Here is a 22,834-nt window from a genome sequence, read left to right on the forward strand (position 1 = left end):
AATATATATTGCATGGGGGCTTAATTATATTAATGAATGCAAATACTTTTATGGTTTTTAGTAGCTGTATGTCCGATTACGCTGTGTCTCGTTAACACAATTAATTAATTAATTAAGTCCCCAGCAACTATAAAACCTACGAAACCAAAACACAAGTGTAATTGTTCTGTGTGTGGGAGTGTGATTCAACGTACACATCTGGCACGGTTCCTCTTCAATAAGACAAGAAACTTCAAATATCATTTATACTGACGTGATAAAAAAAAATTAGAAATACTATAATTGCGCAAGAAAACCAGAATTACACTCTAATCCAAGAACACAAGCCAGATGCTTTGTTGACTGAACCTGTAATGACGCATTATTTAAGACATTGAGATAATAAAAAGAAACGGAAAATTTTTTTTTTCTTTTAGCTTCATATATTGACGGAAAGCAGTCTGATCATTACAATATCTCCATTAGAACAACGTCTTATCCCATCAAACAACTGCATAAAACATGGAACAACCACTCTCCACTACGACTTCTCGACAAGAACCTTTCACTACGACATCTCAGCGAGCACTGACTACTACGAGTTCTCAACAAGCACTGCCCTCCGCTACTTCTCAATAATCACTGCCAGTGGAGGCGGCGAAACAAAAGTCTCTGGCGCTGTGGCTCAGTGTAGCCACCTTTCAATATATATCAGTTCATGACATCCAGTCTTACAAATTTACTGTCTCTGATGGACACACGTCCAGATCATCCGCTCTCAAAACTCCGCCATCTCTCTCCCCACATCCACCACTGCTGGCGGCTCACCTCCAACTGCGCAACGCTAAGCGCTGTTAACAGCCAACTGCCCAACACTACAAAAGCGAATTCCAACAATGCAAACCAGCCACAGACTGCACACAGCACAGTCAGTGATTTTCATATAGAGCGCTACATGGCGTTACCAACATAAAAACCTAAACAGCCTCCTTACAATTCACATGAGTATTAAAATAAACCAGCTAATTTTCGATTACGCGATAAGTCACACAAATCTGAAGGCTGTAAATGCAACTAAATACTTCGGGATTACAATTACAAATAACCTAAATTGGAACGATTCATTGGCAGAACACTTAGAAGGTGCAACAGGTCTACTAAAGAGACCGCTTACACCACACTTGTCGGCCCTATTCTGGAGTACTGCTGTGCTGTGTGGGATGCGCATCTGGTGGGATTGTCGGATGATATCGAAAAAGTACAAAGAAGGGCAGCTCGTTTTGTATTATCGCAAAATAGGGCAGATAGTGTCACAGACATGATACGTGAATTGGAGTGACGATCATTAAAACAAAGGCGTTTTCGTTGCGACGGGATCTTCTTAAGAAATTTCAATCACCAGTTTTCTCTTCCGATTGCGAAAACATTCGTTTGGCACCCACCTACATAGGGAGAAATGATCACCACGATAAAATTAGAGAAATCAGGGCTCGTACAGAAAAATTTAAGTGCTCGTTTTTCTCGCGCTCCGTTCGAGAGTGGAACGGTAGAAAGACAGCTTGAATGTGGTTCATTGAACCCTCTACTAAGCACTTTATTGTGAATTGCAGAGTAATCACGTAGATGTAGATATAGATGTAAATGTAGAATATCTTGCTGAAATGTAAGCCTATCATGGATTACCATAAAAGGCAGCTAAAGGGATCGTAGAATATCGTCGACGTACCGCTGTGCTGTAAGCGTGCCTTGGATTACAACCCAGTGGGTCCAGCTATGAAATGAAATGATACCACAGACCATTACTCCTGGCCGGCCGGGGTAGACGAGCGGTTCTACGCGCTACAGTCTGGAACCGCCCGACCGCTACGGTCGCAGGTTCGAGTCCTGCCTCGGGCATGGATGTGTGTGATGTCCTTAGGTTAGTTAGGTTTAAGTAGTTCTATGTCGGGGACTGATGACCTCTGAAGTTAAGTCCCATAGCGCTCAGAGCCTTTTGAACCATTTGAACCATTACTCCTGGTTATCGGGCAGTATGGCGAGTGACAGTCAGTTTGCTACCACAGCGCTGTCCGGGGGGATTTCCAGTCACGTCTTCGGCGTGGAGTCTCATTGACGGGAGTTGGTTGGTTGGTTGGTTTGGGGAAGGAGACCAGACAGCGTGGTCATCGGTCTCATCGGATTAGGGAAGGATGGGGAAGGAAGTCGGCCGTGCCCTTTCAGAGGAACCATCCCGGCATTTGCCTGGACTGATTTAGGGAAATCACGGAAAACCTAAATCAGGATGACCGGACGCGGGATTGAACCGTCGTCCTTCCGAATGCGAGTCCAGTGTCTAACCACTGCGCCACCTCGCTCGGTGACGGGAGTAGTAATTGACTTCAGTGATGACTCCCGCCTCTAACTGAGCCACGATGCTCAGTGAGGATGTGTCCTGAGATGCCCCGGACAGCAGTGGAACACCAACCTGCCTGTCGCGCGCCATACGGCCTGGTGATCGTGTTGAGTGCCGTTTCGTTTCATAGCAGGACATCTTTTCTTGTTAGCCGCGGGAACCGTGCATAACAGCGGTACGTCGACTGTATTCTACGCTCCGTTTTGTTGTCCTTCGCGGCAAGCCACCCAGGGCTTACGTTTCACCAAGATAATGCCAGTCTGTACACGGCATGAGTTTCTACCAGTTTCCTTTGTGCTTGCCAAACACCACCTTGGTCAGCAAGGTCGCCGGATCTCCTCCCAACTGAGAACGCTCGGAGCATTATGGGCAGAGCCCTCCAACCAACTGCGGATTTTAAGGATCTAACGCATCAATGACACAGAATTTGGCCATACGTCCGTCAGGAGAACATGCTGCAATCCTATCAATAAATTCCAAGCAGAATAACTGCTTATATAAGAGCCAGATATGGACCAATGCGTTACTAACTCAGTTTGGGAAGCTCTTTCTCTTGAAGAAATCATTATATTTTTCTGAAATTTTCTGTACGTGTATATCGCATCTACCGATTTCCGTCCATTCAGATAATTTCTTCGTGCTGTGTCTTATTTTTTGTTTTTGTTTTACAGTGTATTTTTTTATTCCACTTTTAAATGATGGCATTCACTTTTTATGTGCTGCAGTCTTTTTCTGAAATTAGAAAAATTACTCGAGATAATTAAGTTTCTTTCCAAATGTGAAGACGAAGTAAGATATGGTTATGTATCTATGGACAGCTATGCTATGCACACTTAAAAGCTTGCCTATCGGGATAATCTTGTCGGTGCTGTATTTAATAGTGTATCTATTACATTTTTACTATTCCTTATTACACCAATCACTAAGCGAAACTACATCAAGAGGAATTATTACGAAAAAAGCGGTTACAAGCTAAATACGTTTTGAATTGGGAGCTGTTGTAAACTAACGCCAGTTTTCAAGACCGCTAAAATTTTTAGTGCGTTAAAGACATCTACTTCATTTCCACGGTAAAAGGCCTTCTGTTCAAGGTGCAAGATGGTTCACACCCGCGAAGTGTGGCTTAACTGTTCACTTGTTATATAATTAGTTCTAATATATATATATATATATATATATATATATATATATATATATATATATGATTTACTCACCATATAAGTCTGTACCCAAAGAACTAACAATATATTTTAAACAGTTGTAACATATTAGACACCCATTAATGTTTACAAATGTTACACGCGCGTTGAGGCCGCGCAGTTTGAGGCACCATATCACGGATTGCGCGGCCCCTCCCGCCGGAAGTCCGAGTCCCCTCTTGGGCACGGGAGTGCATGCTGTCCTTAGCGAAATTTAGTTAAGTAGTGTGTAAGTCTAGGAGTACACTCACACATCTGTTCAAGCGAGTCTAAAATCAGTCAGTATACTGAGGTACCGACCAAAAAACACCATGTGTTTCTATATAGCCACTACTCTAGGTACAACACTATCCGCTACTGGTTCTGTGTATGCAACTGCTGAAATGTGTGTTTCCGTTACGAAGTACGTTTCACTTAATTCAGTAAAACTTAGCCAATAGTAAGATTTTCAAGTCCGTTTCTCTCTTTTAATGTGGATCTGTTGTTTGCATTCAAATTTCGCTGAACATTCCCTCTCTGCGACTAAAAAATACATGATTTAATAAAATTGTTTTAAATTTCTCTATTGCCTACATATGCTGAAGTTACGCAACAATTTAACAAAGACGCTACAGAACCACTACCAAACTTTCGGCAAGTCTGCATTCTGCCACCAGCTGCGCTTCTAGGCACTCCATACCGGAACCCCACTGCTGCTACGGTCGCAGGTTCGAATCCTGCCTCGGGCTTGGATGTGTGTGATGTCCTTAGGTTAAGTTAGGTTTAATTAGTTCTAAGCCTAGGGGACTGATTATCTCAGATGTTAAGTCCCATAGTGCTTAGAGCCATACGAACCATTTGCATTCTGCCATCATTTATAAAAACCAGCAGCATCACGAAAGCACCAAAAGCTGGTGTAATGTGTATTTATTCATTGACGAGCAGTTTCGGTTCAAATGACATCCTCAAGGTTACAGATGTCATCATTTCCGCTTACGTCAAGTATATCAGCTGCGACATTTTCAGTTATACGTGCATCCATTATCTTCTACAATTTGTCTGTTGATCACAAAGTACACAGTCCACTGCATTCTGCAGCATACCGTCTCACCAAGGTACTTGACGCGAACGAGTCTTCCTTTAATGTGCCCGATAAATCAAGATCGTTGCTTGACCTTAATCCGCTGCTGGTAAATTAATAAACATTACAGTTGCTCTTGGTGGTTTCATGATGCTGTTCTTTGAATGCAACAAAACTGAGCAGTTGTTGTTACGTAAATTATTTAGTAAAGTTTTTCAAGAAAATATATAAGCGGATTCTTAACTACCTGACTACAAATAACATATTATTCATATCACTGCTAGAATTTGTAAGAGTTTTAAATGCTAAGGAGACTTTTTACACGTACTGTGAGAATGTATTTAGTATATTAGACAGTAAAATACACACAACCTCTAATTCCGTGATACTAAAATATAGTTTACAGTTAATTATAATATAGTGGTGTAGCAGGATATTAGGCGAAGAGGATCAATGTATATCTAACAGGAAAAATGCATATGCTTCAGCAGGAATCCTATATTGGGCTATCATTAATTACATGTACTGTCCTACAGGAGCCACTATTTTTGTCCTGTCCATTAATGACCTGGCAACAGTAACATTAGCAGGTACTAAGTTTGTTTTTGTTTGCAGATGATACATTGCAATGATTATTAATCACAAGTAATTTTCAATAGAGCTTTTCCCCAAGCTGCCATGGACTGTAATACATGGATCGTAGGCAGTTTACAGCCGTTAAAATTGGAAAAATCTCACTACTGTGTATGTGGTTGAGAAACTGTATGAGATTTCTACCTACCATATGCATAATACGAGCAGAACTATACATAGAAAAGGTCGACAGCGTTGATTTCTTGGGATTAATACAAGATTATAAATTCAGTTTAGTGGAGAACACAACGGAAGTGCTGACACGCCGAAACACATCTTACTTGCAAAAAGGCTGTTGGTAGACATAAGTGATGGGAAATAAAAATGGTGACGTATTTTGCTTGTTTCCATTCAATAATGTGTTACGGTATCATATTTTGGGTTAACTCATCAAGCCAGTTTAAGATTTTCAGGGTCCAAAAGCGTGTATTAAAAATTATTTGGAGCGTAGATTCAAGAACGTGCTGCAGAAGACTATACAATGAACTGACTGCACTGATGAAACTTTCTGGCAGATGAAAACTGTGTGCCGGACCGAGACTCGAACTCGGGACCAATGCCCGGGTTCGAGTCTCGATCCTTCACACAGTTTCAATCTACCAGGAAGTTTCATGTCAGCGCACATTCCGCTGCAGAGTGAAAATCTCATTCTGGAAACATCCCCCAGGCTGTGGCTAAGCCATGTCTCCGCAATATCCTTTCTTCCAGGACTGCTAATTTTGCAAGGTTTGCAGAAGAGCTTCTGTGAAGTCTGGAAGGTAGGAAACGAGGTACTGGCAGAATTGAAGCTGTTAGGACGGGTCGTGAGTCGTGCTTGGGTAGCTCTGTTGGTAGAACCCTTGCCTGCGAAAGACAAAGGTCCCGAGTTCGAGTCTCGGTCCAGCATACAGTTTTAATCTGACACGAAGTTTCATATCAGCGCACACTCCGCTGCAGAGTGAAAATCTTATTCTGAGTGTGCTGATGTTACTAATCAATACAATTACTCCTTAACGAAATTTCCAAACGAACAGCTCAGTTCACGGAAACAATACAGTGAATAACAGTGTTCAAAAACACATAAAATCACTGACTTTTGGTCCAGAAAGTTGTCCATTATTCACAACTGCCCATTTTCAATTGTTCACCAGTAATCATAAAAGGTTAGCCTTTAATATTACAGTTTAATATCAACCTAAGGGACTTACTGATGGCAAACCCCTTGTACTCTATTGATGAATTTCTTGCGTCAAGCAACTGCAGCATTTATTTTCAACTACACCACATAACTTCAAGGCCCAATAAAACCTGACTTCGGTACAGCTTCAGTGCAGTAATATTACCTGAATGTGTAAGGTTTGGAGAACGACTTTTCCTTTGACGATGAATTGTCTACAATAACTTTGAGATTATCTTACACATTCATTGCACTGCTCCTGTTTTCTACGTAAGGTTGGGAAATTGATATTGGAAGTACAATCTTCCAAACTTGAGAGTGATGTGAATGACCTCTTCGGGCATCAGACAGCTCGGTCCCTCCTTAATAGTTGTTGACTGGTTGCCACCAAAGGAAAACATGCAGGGGAAAGAAGAGCTGAGGTAATTCATATGGACGTGAGCAACATACTAAGCAACGGATACTTCCAGGTGTTCTATGAGAACTCCAATAGTAGAGCTCACAAATATAAGTGTTGGTATCACACACAGTTCTGTTTTGTACGACCCGCCCTCACCACCGCTTTTATATTTCTTTGTATACGACCTCCCAGAAACAAAAACAAGCAGATTTATTTACTCGGATTATATTGCTTTGCTCGCTCAGGATCGAATCATAAGGGATACTGAAGAAACCCGAAAATCAGACCTGAAGATGACACTTCGAAACGTTTAGGTGTGAACCTAGACAAGTCATTGACATACAACATCCATCTGCACAATGTAGCAGCTGAAGTGAAATCTCGGAGCAATATACTTCAGAAATTGACAGGAACCACCTGGGGTGCCATTTAAACGGTCCCCACATTGTCAACTTCAGCTCTTTCATAATCAGTCGCTGCTGTTCCACTTGGCTAAACAGCACTAACTCCAGAACAACTGGCGCACAGCTCTATAGCCGCATGGTGTATTCGTCCCACAAGCATGCACTACCTGACGCTTCTTAGTAATATTCTATCGCCATCCATAACAAGATCACATCATCGCTAAATGTGTGGACGCAAATGAAAAACAACCCAGAATAACCAATTCATTTAGAATGTTCATATCTGAACTGTAGTGACCAGAGTCCTCGTGGTGCATTGCACTCAGTCTGCAAACAGCCAACATTCAAAATGGCTGGAAGAGCAGGCCACCTTGATTCTCCATTTAGTAATTAAAACTCTCTTGTAGCGATCAGCAGCTGTTTATCTATCTCGATGACACTAGTGCACACTGAATCGGATCAAAACCGGCTGGGACAGATGTAGAGCATTTGCCGCAAAAGCGGATGGAAGTCATCTCTCAATGACACTGTGGCAAAGAGGGACTAATTATACATCATATAATATTTGACTATACATGAGCACACACAGGGTCCACAAATGACCTACGCCATTTCTGCAAAACTTCTGCCTAGATTTCTGATTTGGACTCAGGAGTATGAAATATTATGAACTTAAGATTGATTGTATCTGTGTGGAAATATGTACAGGGTTATTACAAATGATTGAAGCGATTTCACAGCTCTACAGTAACTTTATTATTTGAGATATTTTCACAATGCTTTGCACACACATACAAAAGCTCAAAAAGTTTTTTTGGGCATTCACAAATGTTCGATATGTGCCGCTTTAGTGATTCGGCAGACATCAAGCCGATAATCAAGTTCCTCCCACACTCGGCGCAGCATGTCCCCATCAATGAGTTCGAAAGCATCGTTGATGCGAGCTCGCAGTTCTGGCACGTTTCTTGGTAGAGGAGGTTTAAACACTGAATCTTTCACATAACCCCACAGAAAGCAACCGCATGGGGTTAAGTCAGGAGAGCGTGGAGGCCATGACATGAATTGCTGATCATGATCTCCACCACGACCGATCCATCGGTTTTCCAATCTCCTGTTTAAGAAATGCCGAACATCATGATGGAAGTGCGGTGGAGCACCATCCTGTTGAAAGATGAAGTCGGCGCTGTCGGTCTCCAGTTGTGGCATGAGCCAATTTTCCAGCATGTCCAGATACACGTGTCCTGTAACGCTTTTTTCGCAGAAGAAAAAGGGGCTGTAAGTTTTAAATCGTGAGATTGCACAAAACACGTTAACTTCTGGCGAATTGCGAATTTTCTGCACGAATGCGTGAGGATTCTCTACCGCCCAGATTCGCACACTGTGTCTGTTCACTTCACCATTAAGAAAAAATATTGCTTCATCACTGAAAACAAGTTTCGCACTGAACGCATCCTCTTCCATGAGCTGTTGCAACCGCGCCGAAAATTCAAAGCGTTTGACTTTGTCATCGGGTGTCAGGGCTTGTAGCAATTGTAAACGGTAAGGCTTCTGCTTTAGCCTTTTCCTTAAGATTTTCCAAACCGTCGGCTGTGGTACGTTTACCTCCCTGCTTGCTTTATTCGTCGACTTCCGCGGGCTACGCGTGAAACTTGCTCGCACGCGTTCAACCGTTTCTTCGCTCACTGCAGGCCGACCCGTTGATTTCCCCTTACAGAGGCATCCAGAAGCTTTAAACTGCGCATACCATCGCCGAATGGAGTTAGCAGTTGGTGGATCTTTGTTGAACTTCGTCCTGAAGTGTCGTTGCACTGTTATGACTGACTGATGTGGGTGCATTTCAAGCACGACACACGCTTTCTCGGCTCCTGTCGCCATTTTGTCTCACTGCGCTCTCGAGCGCTCTGGCGGCAGAAACCTGAAGTGCGGCTTCAGCTGAACAAAACGTTATGAGTTTTTGTACGTATCTGTAGTGTGTCGTGACCATATGTCAATGAATGGAGCTACAGTGAATTTATGAAATCGCTTCAATCATTTGTAATAGCCCTGTATACAGTGCCTGGCACAAAGAAAGGTGAAACATCCAGAATACATGGCCTACTGTCAATATAGTTTCGTACATGTGAACAGCTTCGATGGGTATATAAATTATTAGATTTGCAATTCTATATGGAAGGTATAATGACCACCGGAGTACATTAATATTGTTCATGTTTAGTGTTGTGGCGGAACGCTGATGTGTTTCCCCTGCTTTCTCACGTACGTACGTTTTGAGCTAATTTAAACCAATAATGTTTATCTTCTCCCAAGATTAACTGAATATTACGCTCACATGCGAAAATAAATTCCCAAAATTATAAAATGCTGAGTGTTCACACATCTGTCAAATTCACAAACGTTTCCCCCTAATAAAGTTATTCACCAAACACAGTGGGCAAGTCGTGCTGGGCTGCTGTTTGCTGACGAAATAACGGACCCAACACAACTGCTCAGCACAAAAGAATCCAAACGAAAATTTGCGCAAAGAACAAAGGAACATGCAAATAAAAAATAACACCAGCAAAACATATATAAATATGCATAAGCAATTAAAAAGAATAAAGACTGAATAACTTCCGTGTCAGATCCATATAGTGGTTATTTGCAATAATAAGGACAGTGTCGGTAGTTAATGGGTTTGCAGTATCACATCGCCTGTAATAAACAAATGGTTTTATGAACGAAACATGTTTTAATTACAATCTGAAAGTTCTAAAGATATGCAGTTCATTATGATAATTTGAAGTTAAGTAAAATAAGTGGCATACAGAAACTACTATTGCTTTTGTAAAAAGTTTTTGTAGCATTCTTTAGAGAAATAATTCGCGAGCGTTGAGCTTCTATGATTTTGAAAGTCTGTCTCTATTAGTTGGCGATGTCGGCGAATCGATGACGTTCGCCTCATTGGTCCATGATCCTTGAGCGTGCAGTCCAGTAGTCGTCCGCTCCCTGTTTCTCTTGATCGTACACGCCCATTGCGAATGTAACAGGAACGTGCAGTGTTGTAGAATTATCTTAATTGGAGCATCTGTATGCAGTGACGAAAATGAGACACGATTCGCCGGCCGCGGTGGTCGAGCGGTTCTAGGCGCTTCAGTCCGGAACCGCGCTCTTCCTACCGTCGCAGGTTCGAATCATGCCTCGGGCATGGATGTGTGTGATGTCTTTAGGTTACTAGGTTTAACTAGTTCTGAATTCTAGGGGACTCTTGACCTCAGATGGTAAGTCCCATAGTGCTCAGAGCCGTTTGAAACAGTTTTCTGAGACACGATTCATTCCATTAACGCGTCGCATATATCGACGTTATAATATTTGTTAGTAGCTACTAGTCACCGTTTCAGTTTTAAAGTTTTCCTTTTGATCACGGTTCGGCACGTTTCATAGTACAAGCGTCAGCAATTTGAAAGAACATTAAAATGTTTGTAATTTGAATTAAAAGTCTGCGGTATGCACCAAACAATCCGTACCAAGCACAACAGTCTCCTAGTCTGTGACTGCCAGTAATGAAAGCAGAGGCCGGATTTGGTGTTATTTTTAGCTGGGCATTTTACCTTAAAAGCCGGACTACACATTTCGAAACGGAAACAGAAGCAGTAAAGGAAACAAAAGAAAAATTCGGAGTAGGTATTAAAGTCCATGGAGAAGAAATAAAAACGTTGAGGTTCGCCGATGACATTGAAATTCTGTCAAAGACAGCAAAGGACTTGGAAGAGCAATTAAACGAAATGGACAGTGTCTTGAAGGGAGGATATAAGATGAATATCTACGAAAGCAAAACGAGGATAATGGAATGTAGTCATATTAACTCGGGGTTGCAGTAAGTACTGGGAGATGAAGAAGCATGAACAGGATAGAGTAGCTTGGAGAGCTGCATCAAACCAGTCTCTGGACTGAAGACAACAGCAACAACAACAACAACACGTAATTGGCGTGGAGCGGGCCTTAGTTATGCATAGTTGTGTATACTCTACTTCATCACTAAGCAGCCGAACAGGCCGAATTTGTTTATAGTTGCCTAGACACGACCGTAATGCCGGACGACTGGCAGCCCTACGATACACGCGTCAACTACGCGCGATAAGCACACAGTACAAGCAACAGCCTTTTTTTCAATTTATTGGCTTTCGGGTCGTTCCCATTCAGCCATATCAACAATAATATCAACTGTGACGATGCGAATTTAAGGATAACATAAGTCGTTGAGCGGCCTGGTAGGGTATCGAACCCAGATCCCTTCTCTTAGCAATCTGCCGCACTGAGCGCACAGCTACCGAAGCGGACATACACTTTCCATCACAGTCCTTGATATCAGTTCACGACAAGGAAATGCGTTACCGTATTTTTATTTAATCAACGGCGATCACGCAGCTAATCGGTCGCTCATTATAGTTTTTAAGATTAACATGCCGAGTACCGGTTTTGACTGATAAACAACTCGACATGAATGATTATTAATTCCTTGTCCGCCAGTATACAACGAAGTCAAAAAAGCGGATCACTGCCCTAACTGTCGTTTTACATTGGCCACAGACGCAATACACACTAGCACTCATGAGGCACGACAATCCCCTTCCCCCATTCCTTTTCTCGCTCCTGACTCTTTGTTGATGGCTTGATGCCTTTCTTTGTCGACCTATAGAAATGGTTCGACGCCACTCAATACATCTCACCTCACATTACACTTTCAAAAATTCAAACTACTTCAATTTAGGGTTTCGCGCAAAATTTCGATTTCATATTATTCTGCTCACGGAAAATGAATTTAGGCAGCATGTTGACCAACGTGAAAACTTGGAGTCAAAACAAGTGAAAATAGCAATTCCCTTCATGACATAAATAGAACCATAGTTGTAAAAAGAAATAAATTTACAACACTCATAATGAAATAACGCTGCCATTGAGTAACGAAAATAAAGGAGAAAAAAAGTAAAAGGAAGCGTAAGAAGCAAGAAAATAATATATTTCATAGTTCATTGTTGTCTTCACAAACTGGGCGAGGGCATTACCTTCCATTGCGTAGACTGCTTTTAACACCACAATACAACCAGCTGCTTTCGGACTGGCGCTGTGACCGGTAAGCATAGACTGACGATGGAAGGCGTCGCATTGTGCACACAAAAGAATCGAGGTTCTCCACAACACAACCATCATTGGCGAGTATAGCAGTGGGTAGAGGTCGAAGTCTTCCAATGTTCTGGAGAGATTCAGCCATGTTACTACTGTGATGTGAGGAGCAGTCAGGTCTGACCTCAGGTCGAAAATGGTAATGAGAGAAATCTCTGGCGGTACAATGGAACGTCAAGAACATCAAGTGTCTTTACATATTACATTTCACATGACTACATCATTCAGCCTTTGTCAAGAGGAAAAGGCACAAACAATAGCTGCGACATGTAGTGGCATGGAGACAATGAGGCATTGGTAGGTCGCTGTAAGGAGTTGGCACCACATGCACACACAAGTCTCCTAATTGCCGTAAATTCCTGGACAGGGTCGATGAGCTCTGACGCCATGTTAAATTACATCCCAGGTAGTAGGTGGGCAAAGCGATCACCACCCCAAAGTACCGTTATCCAAGATGGCGGCCGTGACTTCAGCTGGTGACGCGAGTACCGTTATCCAAGATGGCGGTTTTTGGCAAGAAACTGCCACTCCCCCCTGCCACACCCCTGGTGGGAAGTTTGAATTTTGGAGGGAATATAGGTCAACTGGGCTACCTCTGCTAAGAAAATGGTGGGAAGGAAAGGGCACTTGTGTTACCTCTACTAACCTAAGAAACTGGCGGGTAAGAAAGGGCGGTTGGGCTTCCTCCACTCACCTAAGTCATTCGACTGCCACATTTTCCTAGGAATTGGGGGGGGGGGGGGGGAAAGGACTCAGCCTGTGGTGGACATAAGTCTTTAGTTTCTGTCTTTATTCAAACAATTAGAGGCAGTACCACCATCACGTATGTTCACCATGGAATCGTGGCAGGTCAGCCTCTTGAAAAATGGGCGGAAATTTCGAATTTTGCTCTAAGAGCTTACTCCTGCACCTGAAGGGAGTTAGTATGGTGTTGCCCCCACTAGAGGCTGCTCATGATGTTATTAAGTTTGAATATATTGTAATTTGTTTAAATTTCTTTAAATTTGTATAAATTTGTTTAAATTTATTATCTACCTACAGCAGTAGCGGCTTAATTTCGTGTTACCGCCACAAGAGGCCGAGATATCAGTGTGTACTGAGCTATCTGTGTTCAGTTAGCGAGAGGTTGGTGCCAGACAGGATGGGTTTTAATAGCTGTATTACATGCAGTCATTCAGCTGAGGAGTGCATCCACAGTTCACCACATGTAGCATCAAAGTGAGCATTGATACATGCACAAATGAAGAGGAAGGATACAGTCCAGCAAATAAATACTTTGTATTAAAGATGCATAACACAATGCATGCAGACATCTCTCTCTGTTGGGATTGTCTATCATTTCTAAAACCTGCATATAAGCTCCCACCCCACGAGAGACAACCGCCTTAGATCCGCATGCTGAGAAGCTGCGCTGGAGTGTCCTCCATCCTACGCACCTTCCATTTGTAACACCATAATTAACACCATAAATATTTTGTACTGATTAATTCTGTTCATTGTCGAGTATTTTTCACTATGTAATGTCTTTGACCTATTGTAATGAAGTGGAAAGTTGTGTAAAATGTCTCTTTACTATTTAAAGCCTTTGTATTAATTGTAGGAAAATGTTATATAATTATGTTGCTTTTAAGTTGACATGTTAATGTATTTAAATTTTAAGATTTAATAAAGATATTTGTTTACAACTATGTACAAGCTGGTTCATACTTATGGACTTGCACTGTATAAAATGAAAATCAGCGGTACTTCCCATTTGTAATAGATGTCAGTCGGCGTGCACCAAACTGTGGTTGGCGCAAGCTAAAAGGTGAATGTGGCACTCAGTCTGAGGGCCAAGGGAAAGAGCACAATCAGTCGGCAGCTAGCTGCTAGAAAGTTTGGTCTGAGCAGGAAATGAGTGAGCTACGCAGGTGCTTTGTGAGGCTTCCAGTGCTTGGATGTAATATGGAAAGGCCTCAGATGTGTGAACGCCTATAAAATGGCCCTCTATTAATGGAAAAGGCCCTAATGTTGAAAATGTCGTCGCCAAGAAGAAGATCATATAGCCAATTACATCCAGAGGAGAGACCAGGTAGCCACCATGTACTCACCACCAATATTGCGCCATCACTTCAGCAAAATCTAAGAGGTCAGATTTTTGTCAATATATGATTCAGTACATTTAAGCGTTGTTTAATTTGTAATAATAAGGCAAATTAGTTTAAACTGTGTCTCCAACCTTTGAATTAGTTCCTCTCATCATACCTCTTAGGATTCCTTCCACGTAATTACTAACATCTGCGTATCCTGTATGTGTAAAAGATTGAAAATATGTGATTGTTGGTGTTGCTTGAAACTGAATGCAACAAGAGATATAGAAACACGGTGGATTTCATTGGAAACAAGGGAGGTAGTTAGTATTGCATTTATGAAAACGTCCCTAATGTTTGATTTCCTTTAATTCAAAGTATTTGTGCTTCAAAGATGAACTGCATTTAATTCTGTTAGTGAAAATTATTGGTTGTGCTAATGACAAAAGGAAGCTCATTATTTTGAAGTTCGTTAGAGTAAAACTGTATTTAAAGTCATACTTAACAACCTGTATGAGAAATCGCTGGCATAAGCTGTTTTAAAAGTCCTGCAAGATGAGTGAAATTTGTGAAAGAATAATACCAAAATTTGCACCTTACATATTGTCTCAGAAAAGTGTGTTTAGTTTTCTTTATGGTATTGGACAGTTTAAGGGTCCCCAATTTGGAGTTGCCCAAAATGAATAAACCTGCTCCAATAACGAATATATGAATTGCAGTTGAAGTTGATTTTGATTTTTGTGTACTTTCTGTGATAAAAATTGTAAGGACAGTTTGAGGGCTCCCACTTAAGTCTGTGCCTATGAAAGACAAAGTTACTGTAATTCCTTTTTTTTGTGGCGGCGTTCGTAGGGACAAACAATTCGCTGTAGAAACGGCTTACGAAGTCACCGCCACACTTTTAATAGCGGGCCGACCGGTCCGCTGGAACAGTGAACAGAAAGATGAAAACCCAAACACTCTGATTAAATAAAAGTCGGTACTTATCTTTATTAACGAAGATACAGAAACACAGTAGTGAACTCCGTGTCTACAGAGATCTGTCTAGTTCGAGTCGGAGCGGCTAGGTCGGCGTCGGCTGACGACAAACAACAACTCTGCTGCGATGAACACACAACTGACTAGCAAGTACACAATTCGGTGGCGAGTATACAACTGAGCGGCGAATACAGAACTGTCCTAGCGCTCGCGACTCCAGCGCTTAAGAAACCAGAAGCCAGCGGTGGCGCGCGCAGACTTGCGGCGATTTCCTGTCTCGCTGGCGCTGCTTATGCGGACGGCGTCCGGACTTTGATGCTGCCAACCTTTTTGGCAGCGGGCTCGGGTGGCATTACTGGCTAGGATATAACACTCCTCCCCCCCAAATCGCCGCACCGTCGTTGAATAATGACGTGGCGAGCGTCGACGGCAGGGGAGGGGTCTGGCCGCAGGCGTAGCAGAAGAGACCGGGGCGGAGACTGTTGTCGGTGGCAGTCCCCGGTCCGCACCCCAGCATTGGCTGCGCGGGGCCTCGGGAAACACCGACTGAAAACCGAGGTCAGGGTGCACGCCTGTGACCACGGGCGCAGCTTCTGGTACTGGACGCGACGGGGCGTCGGGACCCACGAAGAGAGGCAGCGTCTCCTGACGCTGCGTCGACGGCTGCTGAGTGGGCGCCGGACAAGGCGCTGCGGTGTCAGACTCCTTGGGGGTGCCCAAGGAAAGCGGCTGCAGGACAGGCTGCACAGCCACCGCTTGGGAAGGCGGCCCGGCTGAGGGGTCGACGTCCATCAGCTCCGAAGGCGGTGGCGACTGAAGAGGGACCGCAGGCGCCGGAGCGACCACCTGGGGCGCTCCCGGAGGAAGCTGCGCGGGAGGCATCAACGGGACGGGCTGTCGGCGTGGTAGCGGCGACGGCTGCTGCTGCTGCCCTGGGGGCGGCAGCGAAGTCGGAAGGCGCGGCTGGAACCCGCCGCGGACCAAATCTGTGGACAAAGAACGAGCGGCAGAATCCGGGCGGCCAGCGCGGCGCAACTGGTTCTGATGCCTCCTGTGCACCCCAGTAGCACCTTGAACAGTATAAAAACCGCGACCCTGGACACTTATCACGGTACCACGTTCCCAACGACGGCGACCGTGATAAACTCTGAAAAAAAACGGCGTCGTTGCGCTGAAAACGCGTGCAATGCTCAGAAGCGGCGGGTCGATCCGGGGGATGCAACAACCGTAGTAGGGTGCGATGACGACGGCCGTGGAGAAGCTCCGCAGGCGAAGGGCCGTCGCGTGGCGTGGTCCGGTACGACGATAGGAACGTGATGAGGGCCTGCTGACGAGAGTGCGTAGCACGAAGGCGGTCCAAATGATCCTTGAATGTGCGTACCAAACGTTCCGCTGCACCATTTGATTGAGGGTGGAACGGCGGAGTAAGAACATGGAGAATGCCATTGGCAGAACAAAAACTTTCAAATTCAGCAGAGGTAAATTGTGGACCATTGTCAGACACTAAAACTTCTGGAAGACCCTCAATACAAAAAATTGAAGTCAACGCCTGTATAGTTTGTGCAGACGTTGTAGACTGCATGGGCACCACTAACGGAAAATTACTAAATGCATCTATCACGATGAGCCAACGAGAATTCCAATATGGACCAGCGAAATCAATATGTACTCGCTGCCAGGGACCGGCAGGGCGTGCCCACTCAAAATAGCGTTGAGGCGGAGCAGCTTGGTGTTCGGCACACGTCGAACAATCTGTAGACATCTGCGTAATCTGCTTATCAATGCCGATCCATGTACAATGACGGCGGGCAAGCTGCTTGGTGCGGACCACTCCCCAATGACCTTGATGCAACAAGTCGAGGACCTTGGATTGGAGCACTTGGGGAACCACTACACGAAGCTGGTCATTCTCGGTGCGTAACAGCAAAACTCCGTGCGAAACAGACAACAGATGACGTTGCGGATAATAGCGACGAACCACAGGATCCGATATGTCCTTTGCCTTGGACGGCCAACCACGTTGAACAAAACGTAATAGTAAACTCAGATGAGGATCCGTAGCTGTCTCACGTGCCACCTGACGATAATCAATCGGAAAATCCCGGAGGGATTGATGCTCATCGGCGTCAATCTGATGGCAAGAGTCGTCAGAGAAATCGAAGACATCATCCGCAGCAATCGGCAATCTAGAAAGCGCGTCAGCGTTGCATGCTGAGCTGTAGGGCGATACAGTATCTCATACTGGTATTGTGATAACAAAAGAGCCCAACGTTGTAGTCTCTGAGCTGTCCGCTGAGGAACTGGTTTAGACGGATGAAACAGTGACGTCAGGGGCTTGTGATCTGTTACTAAATAGAATGGTCTAGCATAGAGGTAGTGATGGAGTTTTGTGACACCGAACACAATAGCCAACGCTTCCTTGTCCAATTGGCTATAATTACACTGAGCTTTGTTTAGCAATTTAGATGCGAACGCAATAGGACGTTCGGTGTTACCGACTCGGTGAGACAACACAGCAACGAGGCCGAAAGAAGAGGCATCACAAGCTAACACCAGAGGCTTGTTAGGGTCGTAATGGACCAGACAACGATCATTCAATAAAGCCTCTTTAAGCTGCTGAAAGGCTGATTGGCAATCAGCTGACCACACAAACGGAACATTCTTACGGCGGAGACGATGCAACGGTGCAGCAATCTGTGATGCATTAGGTATAAACCTAATATAATATGTCAATTTGGCAAGAACTGCTTGCAATTCATGCAGATTGCGAGGGGCGGGCAAATCACGAATAGCTGCTAAATGTGACTGAGAGGGATGAATGCCTTGAGCATTAATAACATGTCCCAGATACTCCATCTCCGTAAGGAAAAATGAACATTTATCGATGTTGCAACGTAGGCCTGCCTGAGACAACACCGTAAACAAACACTCCAAATTACGGAAATGTTCAGCAGGCGTCCGACCGGACACAACAATATCGTCTAAATAGTTGCAACACGATGGCACATTAGCCAGAAGTTGTGACAAAAAACGCTGAAAAACAGCTGGAGCTGACGCACAACCAAAAGGCAAACGCAGAAAACGGAACAACCCCAACGACGTGTTTATGACAAAATACTGTTGTGATTGCTCGTCGAGGGGCAATTGCAAATATGCTTCACGGAGATCAATTTTGGAAAAGAAACGAGCTTCCCCTAACTTATCCATCAGCTCGTCCGGTCTAGGCAAAGGAAAAGAATCAATGACATTCTGAGGATTAACTGTCGACTTAAAATCAGCACACAAACGTAACTTGCCAGACGGTTTCTTTATAATAACTAAGGGAGAAGCCCACTGGCTCGCTGAAACGGGTTGAATAACACCGTTGTTTTGCCAACGACGAAGTTCATCTGCTACAGGTGCCCGGAGGGCGTGAGGCGCTGGACGAGCACGAAAAAATCGAGGCTGAGCATTATCTTTTAACGTAATATGAGCGGCAAAGTTCGCAGCACAACCTAGTTCGTCTTTAAATATGTCACTGTATTGTTTACACAAATCGGTTATGCTGTCTTGAGGAACAACAACAGAATTAATTTGCAACACATTGTCTTGGATAGACAGGCCAAACAAGTCAAAACAGTCTAATCCGAAAATGTTTACACTGTCTGTAGCGCGGAGCACTGTGAATGAAACTGTTTTTGTATTGCCACGGAATGTGGCTGGCACGCTACATACACCTAGCACAGCAATTCGTTCTCCACTATAAGTAGCCAAAGAATGTTTTGCCGCTGAAAGTTTAGGGCGGCCGATAGCCGCATACGTAGCACTATTTATGAGAGTCACAGACGCACCAGTGTCTAATTGAAAATTGAAGGTCTTATCCTGGATGCGTAGCTTCACAAATAGTTTATTACACTGTCTCTGGATCGGTGCAGTGGAGGCGGAAGACACCAAATCAGCGCGTTTAGCGCGTGTTCGCTGCTTACGACAACTCGTGGGTTGGGCGGGTGGAACAACAACTCCCGCTTCACTTGCAGTCTGTACATTACTTTTTACAGCGTTTGAATTACGCTTGGGTCGCATAGCAGAGGGCTGGGTGGGTGGCTTATTGCGAACAAGTTTATTACCCACACGAACCGTGGAAGAGTCTTTAAACGCGACCTTCTGGGCGGGCTGGCTTTGAAGAACATGAATATCCATGGGCTGGGCAGCACTAGAATTGTTCTTGCGTTTACGCAAACAGACAGTCTGGAAGTGTCCTTTCCTTTGACAAAAGTGACAAACCGCGTTTCTTAACGGGCAACGTTCACGAGGATGAGCAAGAACACACTTAGGGCAAGACTTAACTCTATCATTTTGCACACGCGGCTGACGAATGTGTTTAACATGACGCGGCCGGCTAGTGTTTACAGTCTGACTCTGCCGGTGGGGCCGCGGGCGGGACATAACTTGCTTAGCACAGGCAATTTGAGAAATACGTGGCTGATCTAACTCACACTCAGCCTAGTCAAAAGTATCTTGGGCTTCAATGATGTTCATCACATTCTCTAATGACGGGTCAGGCAACTTTAAGATAGCAGCACGTATACGAGAATCTGCAATGTTTTGAGTAATAGCGTCTCGTAACATGACATCACTGTAGGACGCTCCACACACACAATTAAATCGGCACTGACGGGTGAGGTCCCGTAAATCTGTTAACCACTGTTTATTAGATTGATGTGGCAGTTTCTTTAATCTGAAGAACTTGAATCTGGCTGCTGCCACATGAACTCGCGACTCGAAATACTCAGCAAGCTTGTTAACAACAACGTCATAGTCTAAAGCTTCTGGCTTGGATTCCGGGAACAACTTACAAAGTAGTCGATAGACTTCCACGCCTGCAGTGGAAATTAAATAAAGCTGCCGCTCAGTACCCGTGATTTTGTAGACTGTCATGTGCGCCTGCAACTGCGCGAAATATTCTCGCCATTCTTCTCTTAATGCATCAAAAGCACGGAAAGGTGGTGCTGCCTGTGCTTGTTCCTTTTGTGTTGGAGGATTAGCCGCTTGTTTGGCGATTGCTTCCACCAGACTTTGTATTTGCTGACTCTGTAACAAGATCAACTGTTGTAATTCGGCCGATATAGTGAACACAAATTAAACCAGCCCCCAAAATTTTATCGCTATAATTAGTATAACCAGAAACAAGTTGAACCAGCCCTGCACACGAATTCGGAAGCCCTCGTCGCCAGTTTTGTGGCGGCGTTCGTAGGGACAAACAATTCGCTGTAGAAACGGCTTACGAAGTCACCGCCACACTTTTAATAGCGGGCCGACCGGTCCGCTGGAACAGTGAACAGAAAGATGAAAACCAAAACACTCTGATTAAATAAAAGTCGGTACTTATCTTTATTAACGAAGATACAGAAACACAGTAGTGAACTCCGTGTCTACAGAGATCTGTCTAGTTCGAGTCGGAGCGGCTAGGTCGGCGTCGGCTGACGACAAACAACAACTCTGCTGCGATGAACACACAACTGACTAGCAAGTACACAATTCGGTGGCGAGTATACAACTGAGCGGCGAATACAGAACTGTCCTAGCGCTCGCGACTCCAGCGCTTAAGAAACCAGAAGCCAGCGGTGGCGCGCGCAGACTTGCGGCGATTTCCTGTCTCGCTGGCGCTGCTTATGCGGACGGCGTCCGGACTTTGATGCTGCCAACCTTTTTGGCAGCGGGCTCGGGTGGCATTACTGGCTGGGATATAACACTTTTATTCATAAAGATAGAAATAAGATTGTTTCATAGAGAGAGTAAAAGTCTTATTGCAAGTGACTTATAATTATCTTTGTGCTATTTGTAAAGTAACTGTTGAAATAGGACTAAGTCCGTGTACAATTTCTGGTTTAGTACTGACTTTCATAACCATTGGTGATCACATCATTCATATACAACAAAATAACTACTATTGAGAAGAAATAAGTCGTTAACGGTTTCTGTGAGAACTTGCATATACTCATTATAACTGCTGGCTTCACTGTACCACTTGTGTGGTTATGGTAGAGTTCATTGCACTTCTCTGGGAAAGAAGTAATGGTAGGTTTCCTTTACCAAAATTCAATACAGATTCTTTAAAAGGAATTTTTCATATTCCTATGCCTAATTAGGCTGGCAACCGTATTTTATTTCATTTAAGTAAACTTGGATACTTAAAAAATTTTCCAAATTTCAATCTTTAGTTTTCTGTTTTCTACTGTTATATTAGATTCAAGTACGATAATCCAAATCCATTAGGTTACTCACAGTCAGTTTTCTTCAAACCTGTCAGTGGGTAACATTTACTGCAACGTAATACCATATTTGGTAATACACATCATATGTTGATATAATACGCGGTGCAGTATGGTGCTATACACTGAACAATACACAAGAGGCATTCCAGTATCAGTGCAAGAACAGATGACTAACCGCACTGGTGTGGATGTTGTGGATGAGAATATACCAGCCTCTAGTTCACCATCACATTTACTATTCGCCTCATGCTATGTGTTAACGTTTTGCGGTTCTAAAAGTCTTCATCTATGAAATGAAGTATCACAAGGCAGTAGCTTGTCAACTGTGTTAGCGCTCGAAAATGTGTCTAAAAATATTAAAGTTTGGTTTTCAGACTACAAATGGAATGACGTCTATTGCACGAAAACATAAATGAAGTGGCATATGATTACAGAATATGTTCCGCCCCACTCCTACCAGGACATCTACTGCAGCGGTCAACAGTGAGTATATTATCAATGTATGATGATACTACACTAAGAGTTGAAAGTGCCGAGGGTCAGAGTATTTACCTGAAGCACTCGATTGTTGATAACATTTTCAATCTTGACTCGGCGATAACAACTATGAATGAAATACATGGCTCCCATATGTTCAAGCCGTATACAATTATATCATTAATTGGCTTCACACATGCACATTCACATAGAAGATTATTGTTTTATTACCTGTATAAGTGCAGTGCCGAAGGCTTGTGCTATTCATCGAATAGGTGTGGAAAATGTTGAACTCAAATTTACTGATGAAATACCAGACCACTGCAGTGCGCCGATAACATTGCGAGATATACGCGCAGAATTTGTGGGATATAAGAATCAATTATTTTCCAAATACTCTACTCCTGTTGCACCGATTAAAAAAAAGAAGCAAGTGACTTTTTCGTAGTGGATGATAATAGAATGTATAGCTGTAGACCGTGAATAAATAAATATATTCATTATCTCAAATTTGTGTTATCTCTCTAGACAAAATGATTCTACATATAAATGTCGCGCACGTTTACGCACGCAAATGCACATAAATGCATGTAAATGAACGTTCACGCCCGCATTTTGTGACAAAACGATCCTACATAAAGGCCTACTGCGCGCCAGTAACTGACACATAATG

The 22,834-nt window shown here is 43.6% G+C and overlaps 1 protein-coding gene across 1 annotated transcript in view; it reads right to left on the bottom strand.

Moving 5' to 3' along the window:
* The window catches only part of LOC124594044 (proline-rich protein 2-like), a 188,642-nt gene that overhangs the window by 160,469 nt on the left and 5,339 nt on the right, over window positions 1–22,834 (bottom strand). The window contains exon 2 of the mRNA XM_047132395.1: window positions 16,003–16,416. Within this exon, the coding sequence (XP_046988351.1) occupies window positions 16,003–16,416 (414 nt within the window). The remainder of the gene's footprint in view (window positions 1–16,002; window positions 16,417–22,834) is intronic.

The sequence above is a fragment of the Schistocerca americana genome, chromosome 2, assembly GCF_021461395.2.
Source record: "Schistocerca americana isolate TAMUIC-IGC-003095 chromosome 2, iqSchAmer2.1, whole genome shotgun sequence".
Lineage (NCBI taxonomy): Eukaryota > Metazoa > Arthropoda > Insecta > Orthoptera > Acrididae > Schistocerca > Schistocerca americana.